The 23337-nt window shown below is 55.6% G+C and overlaps 5 protein-coding genes across 5 annotated transcripts; 3 read left to right on the forward strand and 2 right to left on the reverse strand.

Moving 5' to 3' along the window:
- Positions 1–462: 462 nt before the first annotated feature.
- On the forward strand, positions 463–1195 carry GGS23DRAFT_557716 (uncharacterized protein). The gene is made up of 2 exons (XM_051515722.1): positions 463–915; positions 960–1195. The coding sequence occupies exons 1-2, from the start codon at positions 489–491 to the stop codon at positions 1079–1081; spliced, it is 549 nt and encodes a 182-aa protein (XP_051373819.1). The 5' UTR covers positions 463–488; the 3' UTR covers positions 1082–1195.
- A 2325-nt stretch (positions 1196–3520) lies between these two features.
- Positions 3521–5892, reverse strand: GGS23DRAFT_409657 (uncharacterized protein). Its single transcript, XM_051513659.1, has 3 exons — positions 5765–5892; positions 4751–5614; positions 3521–4699 (listed from the first exon to the last, which is right to left on the reverse strand). Exons 2-3 carry the CDS (start codon positions 5577–5579, stop codon positions 3849–3851), a joined length of 1680 nt encoding a protein of 559 aa, XP_051373820.1. The 5' UTR covers positions 5580–5614; positions 5765–5892; the 3' UTR covers positions 3521–3848.
- Positions 5893–9046: 3154 nt separating this feature from the next.
- GGS23DRAFT_409813 (uncharacterized protein) lies at positions 9047–10124 on the reverse strand. The gene is made up of 2 exons (XM_051513660.1): positions 9448–10124; positions 9047–9388 (listed from the first exon to the last, which is right to left on the reverse strand). Exons 1-2 carry the CDS (start codon positions 9888–9890, stop codon positions 9259–9261), a joined length of 573 nt encoding a protein of 190 aa, XP_051373821.1. The 5' UTR covers positions 9891–10124; the 3' UTR covers positions 9047–9258.
- A 6191-nt stretch (positions 10125–16315) lies between these two features.
- On the forward strand, positions 16316–18302 carry GGS23DRAFT_409978 (uncharacterized protein). The gene is made up of 2 exons (XM_051513661.1): positions 16316–16702; positions 16985–18302. The coding sequence occupies exons 1-2, from the start codon at positions 16501–16503 to the stop codon at positions 17806–17808; spliced, it is 1026 nt and encodes a 341-aa protein (XP_051373822.1). The 5' UTR covers positions 16316–16500; the 3' UTR covers positions 17809–18302.
- A 2714-nt stretch (positions 18303–21016) lies between these two features.
- Positions 21017–22191, forward strand: GGS23DRAFT_557743 (uncharacterized protein). Its single transcript, XM_051515723.1, has one exon. The coding sequence runs from the start codon at positions 21107–21109 to the stop codon at positions 21557–21559; it is 453 nt and encodes a 150-aa protein (XP_051373823.1). The 5' UTR covers positions 21017–21106; the 3' UTR covers positions 21560–22191.
- Positions 22192–23337: the final 1146 nt, after the last annotated feature.

Here is a 23337-nt window from a genome sequence, read left to right on the forward strand (position 1 = left end):
GGGCAGGATTATGTCTCAGCGGCGCGCGTCGCGGCACCACGGGGTCCCCTTCTATTGGCACAGGGCGGGGCTGAGTCAGACGCGGTTTTGCGAGGGCGCCCTCGTTCGTCCAGCCATCGACCTGCCTGCCTACCTCCTAGCTACCTAGCTACCTAATACCCGGGGCCAGACTGACTTGCTCCCCTAGCCTGTTCCTTCATGTAAGTCAGTAAGTAAGTAACATGGTCGTGTATGTGCGTGTGGATAGGTAGGTAGGTAGGTAGATGGATGGAGGGATGATGATGGAGGGATGGTAGGTAGGTAGGTGTGTAGGTATGTATGTATGTATGTATGTAAGGCCTACTCGCTTGGCCGTCATGCACGACCCGACTGACATACATGGCCTCTCCCATCCATCCATCCATCCATCCAGCCATCCCTCCATCCCTCCATCCATGCCCCTCCTCACCCCCCCCCCCCTCCCCAACGCCGCGGCCGACAGACATGGCATGCACGTACACCCGTCCATCCACCCCGTTCGACCCATTCCGCCCATCCCATCCGTTCCTCAGATACGCTGCTCAAGGCACACACACACACACGCACGTCCGTCCCTCCTCCTCGCAACTCTACGACCTGTCACCCGCCGGGTCCGAGTCTCTGGAACGTGTGGATGCGCCTACGTATGTGTGTTGTGTATGTACGTATGTATGTATGTACGATATAATCATACTCCCGGCTCCTACCCATCTCCGATACCTCCTCCATGTGTATACAGGCACACACATGCATATGTAGGTATGTATGTACGTCTGTACGTTATGTGCGTTATACCTACGCCCACCCACACACACACGGCGAGGGACACACACACACACGCAGAGAGACTCCCACACTTAACATCCCTACTACATACATACCCACAGACACACATACCTACATAATTTAGCCCAGTACGCAAGCCGGCCAGTAGTGCTCACCTGGGGTCGGGGCTCTCGGTTGGGGGGAACGTCCCTTGGATTCCGTCATACCTATACCTTGCATACCTAACCTAACCTTCCCTGGCCTGCCTGCCTGTCTGCCTACCTACCTGCCTACCTAGGGCAAGCAGCGCAGGCCGCGGAGCTGAGAGAGAGACAGACTACGCAGTCGGATAGCGTAGCCGTGGGACGGCGCGCAGAATAGCCGGTTCTGGAACCGCCTCGCAGTATCTCGCGTATCTGGGCCGGAAGGAAGCGGGCTCAGAGGGGGGGGGGGGGTGTGGAGGAGGAGATGGGGAGGATCCCAGACGTCGATACAGAAAGGAGAAAAGAAAAAAAAAAGAAAGAAGAAGAAGAGGGGGAAAGCAATGCGAGAGACAGGAAGCAGAGAGACTAGAGGCAATAGTACACGGCGCCCGGGGAACAAGCGAGATCCCCGGCAGACGAGGGCTCTCTCTCCTCCCCGTACGAGCGAGAGCGATCGGCGAGGTCGTGTGCTTCCCCCCGCCGACCTGGCGCCCCGACGGGGTCCCTATTAGGCATGTAGATTCCAGATACCATATTCCCTACCTACCTGCCTACCCTCCTATACCTCTCCGTCCACAGCGTCGTCAAGCGCGCCGGGCAAGGGCAGACCGTGCGTAGGTATCCGACGGGTCTCCTGGCATGCAGGCATAACCTATGGAGCTGGTACGGGGAGGGGGGGGGGGGGGGGGGGGAGACCAGGCTGGAAGCCGAGTGGGCGAGGGAAAAGGGGCGGGGCGAGAGCGGGAGACGTTGGTGCCGGCTCGAGGCGTCGTGGCGATACGGTTTGGGATAGAGGCGATAGGGGGAGACTGGCATGCTATGCTCTCTCTCTCTCTCGCGTCGAACCGGGCGTGTTAGAAGACAGTTCGTGCTTCTGTTTTCCCGGTGTCTTGCGCAGTGCGTGCCGGCTTGCGGCTGCGCGACCTTTGCGACGCCGTCGTCCGTCGTCCATCGTCCGTCGTCCGCTCCCGGCCTCCCCTCTCACCGCCCCTAATAAGAAAACCCCCCTTTCGCCCGGCGATGCCGGAATGCTCCCCTTTCCTTTTCCCCCGGCCCAGGGGGACAACGGCCACAAAGTCCTCTCGAAGCCGTGGACCCCCGGGGGGGGGGGGGGGGGGGGGGGGGGGTATATCACAGGGTCAGGGTCCAATTTCCAGATATAAGTATATTTCATTGTATTGTCTCGTCGCGATTCTGTGTATCCATCGCCTTCCTGCGCGACTCTACACCTTGCGCCGACTCCAGCAGGCGTCGGTGTAACAATAGAAAAGGGGCTCTTTTGAGAGGTTGCAAAAAAAAAACAAGGACACTCCTTCCCCTGTCCACTTACAACCGACGTTTCCGCGACGACGATAATAGTAGTGATAGTAAATAGATAATAATAAGGCGGAAACAACGAAAAAAGAAAGATGGACAAAACCCAGTAATCCCTGAACGATGCAAATTGAACCCTCCGAATCCCCCAGGCGAAACAATGATGTTGCTCAACAAGACAGACAGCCTACCCGGGCTCAATCAATGAGCAGAGTCTAAGCCGCCACTCCCCGATCGGAATCCCTCCGATCCACGGTTGTACCAAGGCCCCCTCCTTTGCTATGACCGAAAATTACTCGAGGACCAGTTGAGAAGAATACGTAAGAAGTGAGAGACTGTGTGAAACTCCCCCAATGCTAGTCACCGTATCGCGTCCAATCTCGCCTGATAAACTGGGTAAGCCTATCTTGCTGCGGAGGGGGGCAAACAAAAATCGAGGTTAGGAGAATACAAAGGAATACGCAGAAAGGCTCTCCAGCCTGTAACGAAAAAGATGATTATTAAAATAAATAAAAACCCCCTCCTGTCATCAACGCAACGAACTTGACGCAATGCGACGATCGCAGGCGATTTTGCGCATATCAAGACAACAGTGACGTGAACACGTTGGGTAGTCTCGAGATACCGTCCTCCCAAGCTGATTGCTTCGCCGTTTACTCCCTAGAAGAGGGGAGAGGGGTGTTCTCGTCGTAGTCAGCTGGATGATAGGTACCAGAGCCGTGTACGCAGCATAGCGATGTGGCGTGCGAGACCGAATGTAACGAACCGACGCCCTCGCTCGCGGCCGTCACTAGCATATAGATCGGGCCGGAGGGAGCATCGTCTCGTGAGAGGAGGAGGCCGTAAGATCCCGTGGTGCGCAGAACTCGATCGCCAAGGCGAATTGCGAGCATCGGTGGTATGAGGGGGTACCGATATGAACGTTGATAAAATGATCAAGTGCCAAAGTCGCCGGCAGCCGAAGATTAAACCCGAAATGATGATAATAAAAACCCCAAAAGCAGGTTAAGCGAAGGGCGAGGTGTAAGAGGACACTGCGGAAACGACGAAGGCCGCCGTTGTAGTGGTATCAAAAAGGTCTATGCAAATGCTGTCCGAAAGAATCGAGGGCCGGCAATGTGACCGACCGGCCGTGGTCCCATAGCGCAGCGGAAGATGCAGAACAATACAGCCTACCAACCCCTCTGTTGCCCAAATGAACGTGGAATCCAACGGAATCCCCACCATGCGAGACCAGACCGTTCCTCCGACTCCTCTATTACCGGACCAAGCCAACTAGCCTAAGCAGCGATATAGTCACATCGAAGCAGAAATCCGTCCCCATTACGTGAAAGCTCGGTGAAGGTGGGCCGGTAGGACGTCTGCGCCGACGAAAACGAGGAAATGAACAAGGGAAAAGCAGGACAACAATAGCGAGACGTGTAGCTGCGATGACGGGGGACGGGCCTGGCAAGATCCGGCCTACTCGCGCCCCCCTTTGTTCTCTGTGGATGGCCGCGCCCTTTCTCACCCCCGTGCGTACAGCCTCGGCGCGCTGCGGGCAATCTATCATTGAGGTTGGTTCGCCCACCAACTGCCCCCAGCCGGGGTTTGCGGGTTAGTCCAGGCTGACGTGACAGCCGGTCCCTGGCCAGTGTTCTGAGGCATAAACTGCCTAGGCGTCTGCTCAGGAGGGTACATCCCTTGCCCGGGGTTGGGGTAGCCCTGGCCGAGACCTTGCATCCCGTGGTATTGCATGGTGCCCGGCTGCATCTGGGGGGCGCCGCTCGAGTGACGCAGTTGAGGAGCCGACGACTGCTGGGGGTGGGGCGAAGGCTGCGACTGAGTCGTGTAACCGGAGTAATGCTGAGGCGTCTGCGGCGTCTGAGGGCCCCACATCTGATTCGAGGAGCCGTAGTTGTACGCTGGGTTGCTCGAGGCGCTTGGCTGAATGTTAGACGGCCGAGGCTGCTTCTGCGACGAGGGCTGCGGGATCCCCCGCATCGGCGTCTGGCTCATGGGCTGCTGAGAGTGGATGGACTGCGAGTACGGCGGCGCGGTTATTATCATCTGCGGGCTCTGGTTGGGCACCATGCTAGGCGTCTGCATGCTCGCCGGGGTGGAGTGGGGTGACTGGCCGGGACGGGTCGTGGGGAGGGAGGGCTCAGTCGTGACGGGCTGCGTAGTGGGCGGCTGGTCGTGAGGTCTCCTCCACAAGTTATTGATGTAATCGGACCGGATCTCGCGCTGGTGGTTCACGTTCCGGTTGTAGTCGGCGGCGTGATGCGCCTGCTGGTGGATCTCCGCCATGGGGCTCGACTGGGTCCTGTCCTGGTAGGCGGGGCCGGTAATCTCCTGTCTCGGGCCACCCTTGATGAAGTTGTTGTAGTCTCGAGTCCTCGTATCGTTCAGATCTGGTCCTACTGTTATCATGGGCATTCTGGTCGAGCTCCCCGGCGGTCCCATCATACCTGGTTGAACGAGCGGCTGCTGCGCACCACCAAAGGGCGGAGGATTTGCGTAGACAATCTCGCCGTGGGGCACACCCGGCAGCGGCGGCACGCTGCTATTCGCCTCAGCGGCGGCCTCCCGGACCTTGGATCCTCCCGGCCGCTTCTCCCCTGCAAGGTCTGCCTCCGTGAAGCCCTGCTTCCGCGCCTTCTGCTCCCAATAATCATCTCGCACTCTCCGACCGTTGACGATGACCCTACTGCCGAACTGTCGGAACATGGACCGGGCTGTCACGATGGCGATCTGTCGAGACCGGTACGAGAACGGGAGGATCTCCTGGGAAACCAAGTCGTCCTTCTCCACCTGATTGGCGATGATCTTGTATAGAGACCTGTTCTTGTTGAAGAGCAGGTACGAGTCTCGATAGCCGAGAACCCTCGCACACTCGGTGGCGAGCATGAATAACTTGTCACCGCGATGGGGGACCAGGAAAGTCCGACATCGGTACTCGCGCCCTCCTAGCAATTGGCCATTGGGCATCACCTTCCTCTCGCCGAAATCGTCGATCTCGCGCGGCAAGTATTCGTCGCCACCGGGCCCGAGTTGGTCGGTAGTATGGTCACGCACGGTTGGCAGGGCCTTGAGCGTCGTCTTAGTAGGCGTCGTCTTTGGCGGTGGAGGCGAGGCCTGGGGCGGAGCGTAGCCGCTGCCGGGCTGCCCGGATAGCGACGCGCTCGGCGCTTGGGGATTCTGCGAGGGGATAGATTGCGACATTTGCGCGGGAGGAGGAGGGGGGATTGATGTTGGGTTCGTCGGCTCGGGGATGTCACCGGGCGCTCGCGATTTCATCGGTCGACCACGTTTTCTGGGCTGCTTCGGATCACCTGCAGCACGACCGACCGTGTTAGCTAGCAGATCGCCGCGGATGGCCCCGTCGCACACGACGAAACGCGCGTAACATAGCTACAATGCGCCACAAGGGGGGGGGGCGATACGGTAGGCTAGTCGGTACGCGAGGCAGGGCTGTGACTTACCATCATCTCCGGGGGTTTCGGACTGCGACGCGTCGGGATACGAGTCCGGAGAATGACTGCGCTTGAGACCTCTAGACGTCGGATTTAATAGTTCTGCGCAACCGAGGGGAACACGAGGTTAGCAACCAGCAGCGACCAAAGCATGCAAGACTCGGCGGGTCGACGCGAAATTAAACAGGGCACGAGAGGAGGATGCTGCGCCGGGCATTGGCCATCGCGACGATGTCGGTTCAGCCAAAGTCGCGCCGTGCCGGCCTAGGGGTGGGCGGGAGAGGCAGGGGAAAGGATGCAGTCAACGAAGGCGACGACAAGCATCGACGACGGGGTCAAGGGTTGGCGGAAGAGGAGAGAGGGGCAGGGAGAGGGGGGCGAAAAAGGATAAAGGGGAAAGGGGAGGGGATTGATGGGTGTGCAGGTCGGAGGTGGCGGATAGACTCTCGAGCATGAGCAGAGGCGATGTTGGTATGCGCAAGGGCGCGGCGCAAAAAGGCTGGGTAGGAGGCAGCAAGTTGGGGGGGGGGGAGGTTGAGCCGACGATTAAATGCGCACATGGGGAGCAAACGACGAGAAGGAGGGGGAAACGGGGGCATAAAGTAATAAAAAAAAGGTACGATATAAAAACAACCACAAATGAGAAAAAACCCCAGCGAGGATCCAAAGGAGGAGGAGGGAGAGGGAGAAGAGGAGGAGAAGATAGAAGGAGAAAAGGGATCTCACCTGGATTGAGCGCGGCAGGATTGATAGTCGCGGGATTGATGGTCGCACCCTCAGCGCCGTTGGGCTGGGTGGAATACATTCGGGCGGGCGACGATGCGATGTTGCACGTCAGGCGCGGCGGATGGGAGACGTGGAGAAGAGGTGCGTGTGTGCCTGCAGAGCGACGTGTCTTGATATAGTTGGGCTGAGGGAGAGCGGGCGGAGGAAGGGGGTGGAATGGCGCGCGCGGCAAGGTGAGCAAAAAGAGGGTGTCGTAGCTAGCTTTCACTGTCCGCTCCGTGTGCGATCTGGAAAGGAACGACAAGCGTTGCGCGCGGCGTCCCAGGGCGGAGGTATGTGTGCGTGGGTGTGTGTGTGCGCGCGTGCGTGTGCGTGCGTGTATGCGTGTATAATGGGTGTGTGTGGTGCGGGCGTGGGTGTGTTATGTGGTGGATGTGTACGGACGTGTGTAGCAGGCTAGGTTCGGTTGGTAAGGTTGAGTGAAGAAGTGTATGTGCTCCGAGCACCGTGTGCTGCGTATGTGTGTATAATGTGTGTATATGTTGTGTGTGTGTGTGTAGTCGTGCGTGTAGTCGTAGTAGTAGTGTATGCCTGTAATGTCATGTACGGCCTGCGTTATGTGCGTTGGGTGGATGTAATGGGGATGTAGATGGAGGTGGAGGTGGTCGAGTGGTATGTATGTAGGTCGCTGGTTTCGAAGAAGGGGAGGGGGGGACGGCAGGGTATTACTCGAGCTGCTGCCCGGCGCATGTGGTTGGCAGATTGGCGCAAACCCTGCGAGGTTCCAAGTCTTTTCTTCGTGTCGTAAGTAGCCAGCTAAGTTTAGTTGGGGTACCAGCTAAGGTTCACACTCGGGGTATGATGTAGGTAGCGTCCCACCCTTCGACGGACCTGGCCTGGGTACTCTCTCGACCGCGTCGTATCGAATGCGACCGGATCGTAGTGCACCTAAGCGGGATGTGGCGTATCCGAGTAAAAATATCTACCTCAAGGTATGAGCAGGTACACAGCAGGTATGCCGCTGGGGGAGGGGCCGCGGACGGTAGGTAAGTACCTCTAGGTAAGTACCTAGGTAGGTAGGTAGCTACCCTAGGTATGTACTGCAGACAAGTGGGCACCACCCAGCCAGGTACATCACCTGCGCGACCCAATCTGTGCCTGCGTAGCGAGAGCTGCCGGTGTACACGAACAGGTACAGGTACATGCGCCTATGTACACACACCGCACTAGGGATGGCCGCTCTACCGCATGTGGTGTCCCCGGGAGGAAAGGATCTGAGGTGTGTATGCGGCGCGGTACGGAGCTGTGTAACCCAGCTGTGATGTACTTGTACTTGGCCGATATAATAACCCCCGTATGCGCTTTTCCACCCAGACGGTTGAATGAGGTTAGGCGTATCAGTAGGTAATGCCCGTAGTAATAGCGGGAAGGCGGAGGAGCGGGCGAGGGGTGTTAGTGCCGAGGTAGGGGAGAGAGATATCGACAAGATAGGTCGCCTCCTTCCTAAAAGTTAAATCAAAAATTAAATCAAAAATTAAAAAAAAAATTTTCCAAGCACCCTATCCGCCCAGATGATCACCCAACCGTTCAGGTGTCTGCTCGCCGTGACGCGACTTGCGTAAGCAGGCAGGCCGAAGGTAACGACAGGGAGTGGCAAGATGAGCAAGTCGTGCGAATGGGATGCGGGGACAGGCCGCGATATTAGTAGAGGACGTCGGAGAGACGTGCGAATAGCGGCCGGTGGTTGACAAAAAGGCAGGTGGGGTGTAGTTGGCTGAATGGCATCAACCGAGTTTGGGGCCGAGATACAGAGCTGATTCGACGCTTCGACTGAGACGTGCCTATGTGCACTAGGAAAGGCGATGGGTGAATGCGATGCCGGCTCGTGCTTCGATAATGCTCTTCTTCTTTCCAGCTCACGTCACGTCTTGTCCCTCTTTTCTCTCCTAGGCTCGTCTTCGGGTTGGTTTCCCCCCTCTCTTACTTCCTAGTCTTGCGTTCTAGGTATCACTTCTCTCTCCTCTCCCGGCTGCTTACTAGTCCGCTCTGGTTTCGGGTTCCCGTCCCGAAGTATTCTTAATTCAGGGAGCTGGCCCGGATTCCTCCTGGGAAAGATGGTGCTGCCGCCTTCGCAAACCCCGCGAGGCTCTCCTGGCACGTACCGGATTTATTATGGTGGGAGTGGGAGTGGGAGGGAGGGGCAGCAGCAATAGGATTGGGTGTTGTTGTTAGTCAGAGGGGCTTTTGCTTCGCCGGGCGCGTTGGAATACGTGCGCAAGGCTCTTCGCGCTCGGTTCTCAGCGGCGTACGTGTCAGAGGACAGTGGTTGGAGTACGGTGGCGGCGGTAAGTGATGGCAGTCACTGCGATAGATTATCAAAGTAAAAAAGAGGCGAGATGCTGATGATGTTGAGAGCTGTTGTTGATTTTGCGTATAGGTAGGTAGGCAAGTATGCTGCTTGCTATTCGCCTTCCGAAGACCAAATGTCGTCGAATTTCCCTACGACTATCGCAAACCGCAAGTGATAGGCGTAGACAGGGCAAGCTGCGAGTTAGAATCTGGGGTGTGGTGTGGCAGCGGATGGCAGCAGCATGTACTAATAAGAGGTTGATAACGACTGGATGGACGGCACCTATGTAAAGAGAGATGGATGGGTGGATCGACGGGTAGCCAAGCCTAGATGGTGTTCTGCTTCTGCCGGGCTACCTCTTTTGGTCCAGGACTAAATAGTTCGCTGTCTAGGGCCGACGCCCATATATATGTATTTATTTACTGGATTATTTGTTTTTCGTCTTTTTTTCTTCTTTTGATTGCGTTTGAAGCTGAACGTAACCCTGATAATCTTCGTTGCTTGGCCTTCCTGGGCTTCCCGGCGTTGAAGTTTCGGGTTCGTTTCTCCTGGGAAGGCTAAGAAGCCAATAATAAGACGGGAAAACAGGATATGCTATGGATATATGGTATGATACCTAGAACAGAGTCGTCTCCAGCATGCTGCATTTGCGTGCTGCAACGACCAGGCAAGGGGTGGAATAGAGAGCGAGAGCGAGAGAGTGAGAGTGAGAGTGTGAGTATGAGTATGTGAGTATGTGAGAGAGTGTGTGAGTGGTTGCGCGTGCGTGTGTGTGGGTGGGTGGGTGGATAGGCAAGAGAGCCAAGTTGCGAAGAGGCATAGCAGCATGGATGCGTACAATGCGATGCGGATTGAAGTCAAACGCAAGAGCGGGTATGCAAGTGCTGGACAGGACCGCGAGCAGGGCAGGGCAAGGACAGGACAGGGCCAGGCCAGACAGATTACGGGTATATCTCGAAGAGCCCCGCGACCCAGGCGAGGATGGAAAAGACGGGATAAGATAGTCGGAAAGCGCGCAGCAACCAAGCAACCAGCGGCAGAGTAACAATATGCGACCATAAATCGACGGGGACGAGGCGGATGGCGAATAATGATGAATAACAGTAATCAGCAGCGCCGAGGAGAGTGGCCGAACAGGCCAAGGGTCCTTGCAAGTGGAACAGGGGGGGAAGAGGCCGGGGGTTTGTGCAAGCCCAGACGCGGACAGGGGCCAGGGCACGTAGACGGTGGGCGTTGCAAGGGTCGGTGGGGGCCTCCCATGCTACCAGCAAAGCCAGGCTACCAGGCAGCTAGGGATACAGGGGGAGAGGAGGGGGGAGGAGGGGGAGGAGGTGGGTTCGTTGGTGAAGCCTGGGGTGTGGTAATAGGCGTGGCGTCAGGTAGGTACATACTATACATTACATATTCACGGATTCAAGGGTGGACCAAGAAGTACGTCTGCAGGATAGGACGGGTGGACGGGTGGACGAGTGGATGGACGGGTGAATGAGTTGAGTGAGTGAAGTGAACGAGTGTATGGGTCCGCGTGTGAACACATGCACATAGGGATGAGGTGGGTAGGTAGGCAGGTAGGCAGGTAGGTTGTTAGGGAGGCATGTAGGTATTCTACGCGAAGGGGGATAAGTCAGGGAGAGGAGACGCAGATTAGAAATTAGAAACGGGGTGGACGGGAAGAGATACCTACCGTGGGTATAATTAGGTGCAAAGCAGGTATGATAAATCAGGTATGATAGGTGAGGTGACTCTAGACCGTGGCGGCCAGTCTGTGGCGAGGGAAGGGCACTTTCCAAATCCGATGGCGAGGAGGCTCGACGGCCATCCCTCTCCCTCGTCCATCGGAAGAAACCCTCAGAGGAGGGAGGCCCTCTTCGGCACCTTCGCTCGTGTTGGGAGACAAGCAGCCGGCCGGCCAGCCAGCCAGTGTCCAGCTCAGCCTTGCACGATGATCTCGAAACTAGACAGACCCAAAGGCAATCGGCACTGTAGAATATGGGCTGAGACGATAAACACTGAACCACGCGGCCGTCGATATGCTTCGGACTTTGGATTTGAAGTCGAGGGGAACCGCCGATCCGACTGGGCGCAAAAAATTCAAAATAAAATAGGCACAAAGCCCCTCGGCCAAACGTGCGCGGTGCGCGGGGCAAAGCCGTTCCGGACGAGGAGGCAGCGAGCGAAGTAGCCCGATCGTACAGCCAGAGAGACGGGTACGGCACCAACCGCTGCTGTCGGCCTACTGCCTAGCGTACCGTGTACGCGCCATATACAGCACGCGGGCAGCGCGCGGGCAGCTCGCTCAGCACGTACTCGTAGGGAGGGTCCTCGTCGGCACGGCGTGGTCCAAGCTGCCCGAAGGGGACAAGTCGCCGCGTTAGCGCATGCTTGTTTTCAGTATACCTATTGGCCACAACGGGGCTGTCTTCGAGGTAAACTACAGGTACAAGACAGGTACAATATCGTATGCCCGGCCCTCCACGCCTTTGCTATAGGTTCGATGCCCAGGGTAATCACCGATATCCCCTCTCCCTGAGAGGCCACGCGAGGACAGGTGTATTTCCCCGGAGCTACGGCGACTTTGGGTTCGATGTCGTCAGCTCGAGTCGGTAGCGGTGCAGCAGACTATCTAATTCCCCAAAACAACGCCCAACGTTAACTGGGAAAGCTTAATCAGCCGGATCCCCGCGCAACTCGCCGTCACTTAGGCGAAGGTGCGTAGGCGCGCACGTAGGCATGCACATATGGCGGAACGTAGATATACAGGCAGGTATCCAATGTGCGTGTGCGTGTACTTCGCCGAAGAACACGTCGAGGGCGCTACCTCCTATTGCCCAGGTGTAGCCAGAGGGTGTACATCCAGAGGGGACTTCCCGTGCCTAGGCAGTGGATGCCGGGACCGCCATCTACCTCCTATCCGCGTAATACATCATCGACTCCAGTTTGACCAATCCGTCGGGTGTCATACAGGTTAGGTATCTAAGTAAGGTAACTTGGCTCTGAGAGGGAAGAAATCAACGGCTAGCGCGGGGGTTTTCATCCTGTGACATATACCTAGGGAAAAATACAATTTCGCATTAATTCCTCTGTCTAATCTTAACAATAACACAGAACACAGGGAGCGTAAGCCGGTGACATTTACAGGTAGCACCGAATGTAATACATAGCATACCTGCGTGGTCTTGGCTAATACTTTACCAACTGCGCCACCTGCAACTATTGGCAAGAAATAGGTAAATACCTCGCTGCGTAAATATGGGTGGCTATTATATATATCTATATATAAAAATACAAATACATCTACATCAAACGCATCGCTGCTCTAGGTCGTATACGTATCTGCCTGTACAGGTAAGGATGTAGGTATACCGTTCTAGTTCCATGGGAAAGGCATCCGGCATAATATGGATCGCGCAATATTGTCATGTAGGCAGATATATATGTATGTACGTATGTACATATGTATGTATGTGTGATTGTTACCTATTATTAGAGCGTGCATCGGACCTGACATTCGTTTAAGGATAGAACTGGGAAGTTGGAACATTTTCCATTTCCTGGAAGTCCTAAAGTCCTTTGGGTACGTTACATACCTGGTGCATGTAGTACATGTACGGATTGACGGATGTAGGTAGGTATAAGGCAAATTTCAGCCATCGGTTGCGTCGGTGGAGTTGCGGAAAGATTTGGGCCGGCCGAATGTTTCAAGCCCGGAGAGAGCCTCTGTCTCTCTCCCTCTCCCTCTCTTGTGCTCTCTCTCTCTCTCTCTCTCTCTCTCTCTCTCTTTCTGTGTGTCTCTCTCCGGACTCCCGGCCGTTAGGGAAGGGAATAAGGTCGTTGTGCGGAGAATGAGTTGGTTGCCGGCACGGATACACGGGTGCAATTTGCGGGTGATTGGTTCTTACCATAGGTACTAAATTGCAATGACAATAAAGACGATGACGATTAGGTGTTGACGGTATTACCTGCATCAGGGAAGTTATTTGCTCGGGCTCCCGTTCGCTACATGCACGCAAGGATGGATTATGATAAGTACTGGAATATGTATCGGTCTCGCATGGGTGAAAATCGCCAGCCGCAGTTCCCGAGCTCCAATCCTCGGTGGTTCTCGTCTAACGGACGCCTAAGTATACAAGTACATAATATTGTCTGGTTGAATACCGGCACGAAAGCCTCTCGCGGACCTTTTCGCTCAATTGTGGAGCAGGCCACCGGACAAACGCGGGCACGATCCTGATCGACCTTGGGATCGGTTTTGAGTGCACACGAGGACAATGCAGAGTTTCACCAGTCTCAGACCAAGCTGCCGGCGACTATGTACGTACGACTCAGCGAAGGTTATATATATTGACCGTTTAGGAAGAGCCGACGGGGAGGGGGGTAAAAAAAATTTATATTTTTCAAAGAAACCCCCCCCCCCCCCCCCCCCCTAATATAAAGAAGGTAAAGGATAGAAAGGAAGGAGGGGAGGGAGGAGGAGGAGGATGAGGAGAACGAGGGGATCGGAAACGACAGAAAATAAATAATGATACAATAGTCTATCTGCCTAGGTAAGGTGGTTTATCAAATCGACGCACTAATAAGCAAGCCGACGAACAGGTACACGATAAGAGACAAAATAGAGTGCTTTCTTTATATTAGCCACAGGTTAAACTACGTTAGGTAGGTAGGATAGAGAGGGCGAGATATTGCTGCAAACCCGAAGCTAGAGGGAGACGTGTATCGTAGAATTCGGAATCCCTGGTTCGGTACTGTACAATCAGCGTGCGTGTTAATCCACATATAATGGATACACACCCAAGTCGCCTGGGTAGGTTGTAGGCATCTGAAGGCAGCCGTGGCTAAAAAGGAGGTTATGTGATTCTGCCCCTCTTCACCGTAGGCTGCCTACGTAGGACAATGTTGAGAAGAGTCCACGGGCGACATACAATTGACACCAGACCAAAAATAAAGAAATAGATGGCAATCAGAGCGCGCAAAGCTGCCTACTCCTGGCGCGAAATTATTCGACTTCTGCTTCTACTTCTCCTCCCCTTTCCTCTTCCTCTATTCCTCAACTATGCATATCGTTATTCCTATCGACACTCCCGCCCGCCACCGTACTGCATTTTCTGCGGGGGGGGGGGGCATCCTTTCCTTTTCGATTTATCTTCTTCTTCTCCTCTTCCTGCTCCTCCTCGTCGTCCTCCCTCGTCATCATCATGATTGTTGTCAATGTTATCATCTTGTAAGTGGGGGGGGGGCGCCTAAGTAGGAGGCAAGTGTTACTACGCCACGTACCCACGTACCCGAGTACAGACCGCATTGTCAGGTACCTCCATACTACATGTGCGTATACTAAATATGTGGGTACCATAGTACCTAGTACGGACAGTAGGAGGTACCTAAGGTACCTAGCGTAACCGCAAGTATGGGCACCTCTTACCCTGGAGGTATCGGTGGGTATTTAGAGAGGTACCTAGAAGGTATCTGGAGGCTAGGGAGGTACGTGGGCAGGCACAGATGTGCCCCCTCCCCTTCGGTAGCCATGGCGCGCCGGCATGCATCCCTCTTTCGCTTAGCTCTGACTACTATTCCCGAGTTTCCCCTCGTTCCATCTTCCTTTTTCTTACCTGCATATCTCAATGCATAGAGGGATTCGAACTACCAACGTCCGAACAACCCAGGTTAGGTCGACAAGATAGACAGGCTTCCATTACCCTACGTAGGGTAAGCTCGGCAGCTTACGGCAGCTCGAGGCTAAGCCGTCGCGAGAACGTCAGCAACGGCAGCAATAGCAATAGCGCCAGCACCGGCCGCGACAGCAACAGTAGCGGGCGGCGACGGCGGCAGCAGCAGCACGGTAGCGCTGTCGACGGCCTCTACGCGGTGTCTCTCTGCTCTCCACCCCGGAGAGTACCATTGAGGCCTCACTCATCCCTCTATCACCGGTGAGGGGATCAGGGAAGTCAGCTGGCGTGTTTCCGATCCTATTGGACGGGCCATGCGGGCTCGGAGATCAATGCCTCGCATTAGTTTATGCTGTTTGATCGAACAGGACACATATCAGCAATATCCGGGCAAAATCTCTCAGTTGCAAAGCTGCAAGGCTGTCGCCGATAGATAGGGGACGTACACGCGAGAGCGGACGTGTCGGCCAGAGAAGCAGAAGGGAGCACGAGAGCCCAGAACCCGTCTGAATCACTGCTACCTAAAGGGGGCAACGGGCTCGTCCTCCTGTCCCAGACCAGAGCGCATCCCTTCCGAGCCTACGCAGAACGCCGCAAGGCCACCATCGTAGCCCACCGCAGCCGGTGGCTATTGTCGTGGGTTAGCTTCTCATCCGTAGTCCGGCGAACCCAGGTAATATTTCGTCAGCACTTGTTCGTTAAACCCCTTTCGACGCCGCAGCATCCTACTGCGCCGAGCACATGCCAAACGTACGTACCCGTCCAGCAGGGAGGGGGGGGAGAGAGAGGGTGAGGGGTGGACGGTTGACTCATATCAAACAAATCCCACCCCATCCGAGGATCGCGAAAGCACGTCGCTTGCCCCGCTTCGGGATGGGTCACGGCTCGAGGCGTCCCTCTGGCTTCTTCACATGACCTACCTGCACTTACTTACCGGGTCTCAGTTCATGGCTTTTGCCGTAAACCAAGAAAGGCAGAGACAGAGACAAAAGAAGAGAGGGGAGGGGGCTATCGCGGATACCGATGTACATCGACGGTGGTTGTGTCTATACATTACGCACGTCCCAGTAGGTATAGTTTTGGCGATAGATGTCGCGGTCTATTTCGAGGGCTTTAGACGATGCGAATTACCCATTCCAGGTCCACCGAATGGTGGTAATACGGCGGCGCGACGGGCAGCTCGGCGGCAGCGTAGCTACTGAGCACGAATCCGTCGCAGTTCTGCCAGGCCAATCGTCCTCGCCGGAGCCACGACAGTGTCCCCTTCATTGGTTCGGCGGACGCCACACCTCGGTGACCACTCAACGAAGCTCGCTTGGGCGAACCTAACGCTCGAGTATCATTACCGGCCACGCCAAGACGGACGGAACACAAACGGCGTAGCCGCCTCTACCAGCTCGATGTTCGATGGGACCGTGCTGTTCGGCAATGTGTGTTTGGCATTCGCCATGCAGACGGGACAGGATCGCGAGCGCGTCGATATCGTACGATCTTTTTTTTTTTCCAGCTCGACGGATGCGGGTTGCTTGTGAAAAAAGGCACTACTCCCACTGGCGGGTTGACGAACCCGTCTCGTGAAAAGACGGCCCGCGACGGTTATCCTCTAGGTCTGAAATCCGCTCCAGGTACCTGTCCGCATACAAGCTACCGAAGCCATGTCCCATGCCGCACTCACTAAACTCCTACAGGGCCTATTCCAAATTCCGCCACCACCTGCACCGCATCTGCTGCTGCTGCTGCTGCTCCTGCTGCTGCCGTGGCCCGGGCATCTCCTCGATGGGGCGTGGAGTGACATGCTACCCAACGGTTCCCATCTTGGGCTCCTCGGTCCGTCGACCTGTCAGTCGATCTGACGTCCCTCTAGGCTTATTTGAGACTGGTCTCCCGGGTTTCCGGTCGAGTGATCAGTTCTTCTTCTAAACCCTTCCCCTCTTCCTGCTCCCCTCGCCTTCTCTCTACTTCGCTCCCCGGTGTCTATCATCATCCGTGGTTGTCGACGGAGGTACATGCGCGCGCACGCGCATAGGCCGCGGGTGTTGTTGCCCAGTTTCTATAAGACAGCGCGAGGCCGGCTTATCGTGGGTTTCGCACCCTCAAGCCTACATACTACGTGCATAAACCCTGTCGTACAGGATCTGCCCAATCATAGTCGATACTCGATGGTCATTCTCATCTTCAGGGTGATCGAACACAAGAGGATACGAGAAGGTAAGTTGGTAAGACCACCCTCCTCCGAGAGCAGAGTTATCCCGTATCGGCAAGGGACTCGCTTCGTTGCCATCCGGTCTAGCGAGCGAGCTGGTCTCACAAAACAGGCTTGTCCCTCCATGGTTCTTTTTTTTATTAAAAAAGAAACCATAGGTATTTCACATAACACCTGAATCTCGTGTAAAGAGGAACCACCGTACATACGGACAATTCTGTGAACACAAAGTTCTGTGAAGTGCTACCTATCCACGACCCATGTGTCATACCGACTAAAACGGTTAGGTAGGACAGGGCCCTACGCCGTCGTCTATTTGTTTCCTGCACGATGCTGCATCAGAAATCCAGGTATAGGACAGCTTCACCCATTTGTCGACCTGCAGCAACTCCACTTCGCTCCGGGTGCCAGCCTCTTCTTCATCTTGTTGCTCTCTTTCTCTCTCTTTCTCTCTCTCTCTCGTCTGCTCGTCTCGCCTCTCCTGCCTACCTCCCTGGGCCTTTCCTCCCCCCCCCCCCTTCCCTGGGAAGCTTGTCACGGGTCGCTCTATCAGATCCCACTACGGAGTAGGCGATCATCTGTTATTTTAGACCGGGGTGAAAAGTGGGCAGTGATCCCGGATCTAGCCATGGAGAGTGATAGATGCGTATGCGATTGCCGACGTACCGCGACCATCCCTGGCATGTGGGGAGCTGCGCCGACCCGGGCGGTGATGAGCTCACAAATAACACACAAGCTCACATGGCACCAAACACAGCGGCCAACAGACAGAGAGTTCTTGTTGAAGAAACAAATCAACTTGTCAGTGTTTCACAATATGCCGGGAGACCTATCGAGGGCATGGGATGGTACTGGAGAGCGTCATCGAGCATCCCGGCCAATGATCAGGCGAGCCGGCCTCGAGACGCTGACCGGCTTCGTCGAGGGCCGATACAAAGTCGAAGCACGATATCATTGGTCCTCCAGACACGATCCTTGCATCTCGTCTACAGTATCTGCGAAGAAATGCGCCACAGCTGAAGGGCTAGGCCACAATCGGGGATCGGCTTGGAGCTATACAAGAGGGGGCTTGGACGCGAGGTCTCACTCAGACTCCAGACAGGATGCCTAACCTGAAAAGAGGATAGAGAGGGATCCTAACGATATGAGAACATGAATTTGTAATTTTCTTTTCATTCCTTTGCTCTCTCTCTCTTTTTCTTTTTTTTTTTTGGCTTCGTGAGGATCAAAACCTGTATCGGTAGACGTGGATTTGCCGGATATGCGATCGTTAACGGGAACAAGAAAAAGAGGAATAGGAACATGTCTTCGTTCGGATTCTATGGAGAGGCTCTGTCCTGACTAGACACCGTACAATACACTCAGCGTAACAAGAACTCGACTTGTGACCCCTAATCCCGGTTATTCGACTTAGGAGCAGACCGGGAACATAAGTTCCGTTGAGAGTCGACCCGGACTTACTTACCCCTCACGTCGAGGCTGGGTTCCGCTTACGACCTTACTAGCCTCCCTCCAGCGTTGAAGAAAAATCGCACTTCAGGCAGACGGGGCTTCCTGGGTCTGCTAGGCGGGCTTAGCAAGGCCTTGAGTAGACAAAGGGTTCAAAAAAGAGAGGAAAAAGAAAAATTAAGGAACTGCCAAATTCTAGAAGCCTTCATGTGACCGGTGGGGCCATTTGATATAGGGGCAGGCCATACGGTTATAGAGGCACAGAATGTCTGGAGACGCTAATTAACGACAGACGGGGGGGGGCATGGTGTGAAGCCAGGCCTCAACCTGTGGAGGGTAGGTATCCATACATAGAGAGCAGGGGAACACAAGGAGAAGCATTTAGACTAGGGTAGGGGTGGGGGTAGGGGTAGGGGTTATGGGTAGGGGTGGAGAGAGAGAGAGAGGGACCCATTCTGAGAGAGGGTGAGAAGGGTGAGAGAGGGAGAGAGGAAGAGAGGGAGAGACAGAGAGGGAGAAGAGTGAGCGAGCGAGCGAGTTACTAGATAGTACAGGCCCTTGGGAACTCTTGGAACGACGGGCATCTTGGCTAGGATTGGTCGAAGCTATAGGGCGAGGTCTTGTCAACCAACCAGCTGACACTCGCTGTCTAGGCCCGGAGCCGGAGACCGTAAAACGATCTGCAAATCATGAGCCATCTTGGCGTAGTCTCTCTCCACTCTACCTTAAATGCAACCGCCCAAGCCGCCGGTGGCCCACACTGGCGCACCTCATCCACCCTCGATGCTACCACGACCATGATGACAGCCATGATCTAGCTGCAGTTCCTATATCCTGAGTACATATGTATGTACGTATGTACGTATGTATGTAGGTACCTAAGGTAGGCATGTTTAGATGTCTGCACCTGTGCTACCGGATGTACCGTATGTCTGTCTGTCTGTCTGTGGGTTGGGCAGTTAGGGATAGGTGCTACCTACATAGCATAGACGGTATATAGGTATAGGTATAGGCATAGATATAGATATAGGTATAGATATAGGTATAAGTATGGGTATATAGATATATATATCGTTATGTAGCAGTGCTTCGCGCCCTGTACCCTGTATCTACCTACCCCGAGCCTACACCGCACTACGTAGTGTACCTATATCAAGATATCTGCACGTAGACGTAGGCATATGAGGCGCAAAGCAGGATGAGGTAGGTTAGATAGCTAAGGTGGTGTAAGTAGGTGAGTAACTGTCTATGCGTGCGCCGTCCTATCCCGCCTGATCCTATCCGATCTCATTCCGTCCCATCCCAGCCTATCCTACCGGTCCGCCACAGCTTCTCTCCTTCGACTAGCGTCCCTACCGGCGGCCAGTCTGGAGCTGGAGATAACAGGATTTTTCCTCGACCTGCTCTCGTCCGCTACTCGTCGCGTCTCGTCGCGCGTCGCATCCCTCCCCTCAGCGTGCCCATCTTCATATCTTCATACATATCCACCCCTCCCTCCCTCTCTCTCCCTACCTGCACATCTACCTGCCTGTCTACCCACATTCATTCATGCCCTCTTACCTACATACCCACCCATATACTACGTAGTACCAGGTCTACCGACCCTCCTAACCAACCCACACCCACACTTACACCCACACACACCACACGCATACATACATACTCATACATACATACATGACCCCTACTCTTATGTTCCGATGTTATGATGTGGCTTGTGCAGACCCCACACTCAAGGCCCTCGCCCTCAACCCCCTACCCCTACACCCTACCCCTCCCCCTCGTAGTATGTGTGCAGATCCCCCCCCCCTTGAATCGTCCGAACCGACCGAGTAGTGAGAGCTCCTCGAACAAATGGGAGAGATGATGTATGTACGTCGTATGTGTGGATGTATGTATGTCTATCCACACACGCAAGCCCCCTTTCTGGCGTTTGGCACAGCCATGATCGAATCCATCCCCTCCCCCCCTCCCCCTTCCCAGCATGGCACGGTTCGCGGCAATGTCACCACCCATGGCTTGCCCTCCTTCGGCATTGATTCTCCCAAGGGAGTGCACTCCACGATCTTGTTTATCAGGTAGGTATATCGACCCACAGGGCACCGCTCAGACTTTCCCACGACCTCCCGCCCGTCGGCCCTGCATGTCACAACAGGAGCGGGAGATCTCCAGATCCCCCCCCCCTTCCCTCCCTCGTCCCGTTTACTTACCCGCTTTTGCAGAGCTAGGGCATCCATAAGCGACCATTCTTACGCCGTCATAGGTACTCCGTACAGGCGCGATAGCGAAGTAACCATGACGCCCTACTCTTCCCAGCTAGCCGGCTAGACTTGGGTGGGCTTCCGCACCCATCCCGCACCTCCACCGCCAACTCGGCCGTATTTTGAGAGACAGGCAGACAGGCAGAAAGACAAACGGAGAGGGGGGAAAGAAGGCGGGGCGGTGGAGAGGACGGGAGACAATGGCCTCGTTTCCGTCGCGTCGCGATACGAAATCTAGACCACGACCGCGTCAGGGCGGTGTGGCCCCCGTGCGGAGCCCTTTTGCTCGTGACGATATTCCGTACAGGTATAGGTAGGCATATAAATAAAGAAATAAAAAAGAAATTACCTATGCATATACGGCCCCGCTACCGAGATCCCTCTGCTGTGTCTCGCTCTGCCGTACCTCTCCGCGGGCCTCAATTTCGAGTTAGGAGGCTTGCTTGATGCTGCTGCTGCTGCTGCTTCCTGCAAGCCGGGGTCTCTTGCACGGCCAAGCTTCGACACGATCTGCCAGCGCTGCGCACGCGAGCCGGGGCGTAGAGGTGACCTGTTACATAGTAGTCGTTCCTCTGACGAAGAACCTGATCTGGAGATCTTAAACCCAATCTCATTAAAATAAAATAAAAACTTTCCGCGGCCGAATCACGAGGGCGGCCGGGGGCCTGTCATCCACCGGTGAAACCTGCGTCATCCGATATGGCGACGCGGCGGGGGGTGTCACGGCATTCGGACGGGTTCCTAGAGGCTGAAGACGCACGCGGCAACGGTCTCGCTTGGTTGCTGGCTCGCTGGCTCGCTCGCTCGCTACGAGTCTCTTGGAGGCAAGTCTGTCTCTCTCTCTCTCTCTCCGCGTCTCCGTCTGTCTATCTGTCTATCCGTCCTCTTCTCTCTCTCTTTCTCTCTCACACATTCCCCCGCCCACTCGCTCTCCGGTTTAGAATGGTGGCTGATGGCAATGTTTCATGTTTAAAATCAAGGGCCTACCACGTTTGCCGGATGATCGCCAACCCTGACTCTGAGGTAACCATCGAGAGACATCCGGAAGTGACGTCGTCATCCCGTTGGAGTTGTTGTGAACTCGGGTGGTTTGGTTTAAGCTTGGCCCTGCCGACCGACCCGCCGGGTGTTGTTCATAATATGTCGTCCTAAGAGCCCACCCACTCGCTCACCCTCTCCACCATGCGATGCGTCCCCTCCTCCCTCCCACCCATCCGCCACCATCTTCCGGTATCGCTAAAGCATCATCGACGCTTCTCGACAGCGATGGGCGACCGCCGGCGACGATATGTTTCGCCTGAGGAAATACAACGCGCATGGGTCAGGGCAGGGCAATGACGCACACCAAAGTGCTGCCGGCATGCCGGCCGACGCAGGCGGGACCTCCCTTACCAGGTTAACATACCCTCTCTCTACGCCTCTCCCCTACCTCTGCCTGCGTCTCGTGCCTCCTTCGTGCCTACATGGCGTGCCTGTCTTGTCCTATCCTGCGCTGCGCTGCGCGCGCCTGCGCGCGCCTGCGTCTCTGCGGGTCGACCGGGTACCCTGCGCGGAAATATTGCAACGGCAGCGCTCCTTGCGATACGCCCGGCTCGCCAGTCCCCAGGCGTCCCGGCGGGCTTCATTGGCCGCCGTCGACGTTAGGCGATGCGCGCCCTCTGTCTCTGTCTCTCTCTCTCTCTCCTCTCTCTCCTCTGGCCTTTCCGCCGCCGCCGCCGCCACCGCCGCCGCCACCACTGTGCGTTTGCTAGCCCACGGCCGCAAAACCCGCGCGCCCACGCCCACGCGCGCGCGCGCGCGAGACCGAGCGAAGGGCCTCACTCGCTCGCACGCACGCGCACGGGGGACATGGGCCCGCGTACAGCATGCCTTACCTACCTACCTACTTCATACATGTGCGCATCCCATGCCTACCTACCTTACCTGCTTTATGGGTCCCTCGCGCGTCTAGGAACGAGGGGCGAATCCTAGCCGACGGTTCCTCCCCCCCCCCCCCTTTTTTTTCCAAATTCTTTTTTTTTCGCTTTCACGCGATAGCCACGCCGCCCCGTCCCCCGAGACATGGAAGAAGACGAGCAGGAAGACCAAAGAAGAAAAAAACCACTTTACCTGCCTACCTGCCTACCTGCCTCCTACGTAGAATCAGGCCATCGCGCCCGCGCGCGCCCGCCGAGGTTTCTTTGGGTTCCTTTCCGCTCGGGATCGTTGCCGATCCCTGCTCCTTTAGTAGCGTCTCCATAGTCAGTCGACCTTCCGGCACTGGGGCGATTTCTTGTTTTTTTTGGGCATCTCCATCTCTATCTCCATCTCCCTCTCTGATTCTCCGTATGGAAATTTCTTTTTCCTTTTCGTGTTCTTCTTTCTTTGCCCCCCCCCCCCCCCCCCCCCTTGTCCCCTTCGTCTGACCTCTCTCGGGATTGGAAAGTCTCGTTTTTCCCCTTCCTCCCCGGGAGGCCCCGACTCCTGGGGTAGATTTGAATATATGCTGCTATTTTTAGCCCCCCCGAGAGAATCGCGGTTCGGAATGCGCACTCACATGTCGCCCGACGTATGCCAATGAGAGCACGCAGCGCGACGCGGTAGAATCTGCCGGTAGAATTTTCCACGATCATATGAGTCAGATTTAATATAGATCCCGCAACTACGTCGCGCTCTCCTCCCCCTGGCAGAAGCCATCCATTCATCTACCTATCTAATCTATCTATCGGCCTCACATGTCTATCCGTCTACGCGACGCAGACCTGCGGCAAGACCTGGTCGTATTCGACGGCAGACGGAGGGTGTGCCGGCGTGGATACGAGGGAAGCGAGGGGAGCGAAGGGAAAGGGAAGCGAAGCGAGAAGGCGATTCGTGTAAGTATTTGGCGTGTTGCTCGGTAGGGTTGTCCACGAGGAGTCGAAACCCGGGTCACCGGCTTCAAATGACGGTCA

The sequence above is a fragment of the Durotheca rogersii genome (genome assembly GCF_024521655.1).
Source record: "Durotheca rogersii strain YMJ 92031201 chromosome Unknown GGS23scaffold_5, whole genome shotgun sequence".
Taxonomy (NCBI): Eukaryota; Fungi; Ascomycota; class Sordariomycetes; order Xylariales; family Xylariaceae; genus Durotheca; species Durotheca rogersii.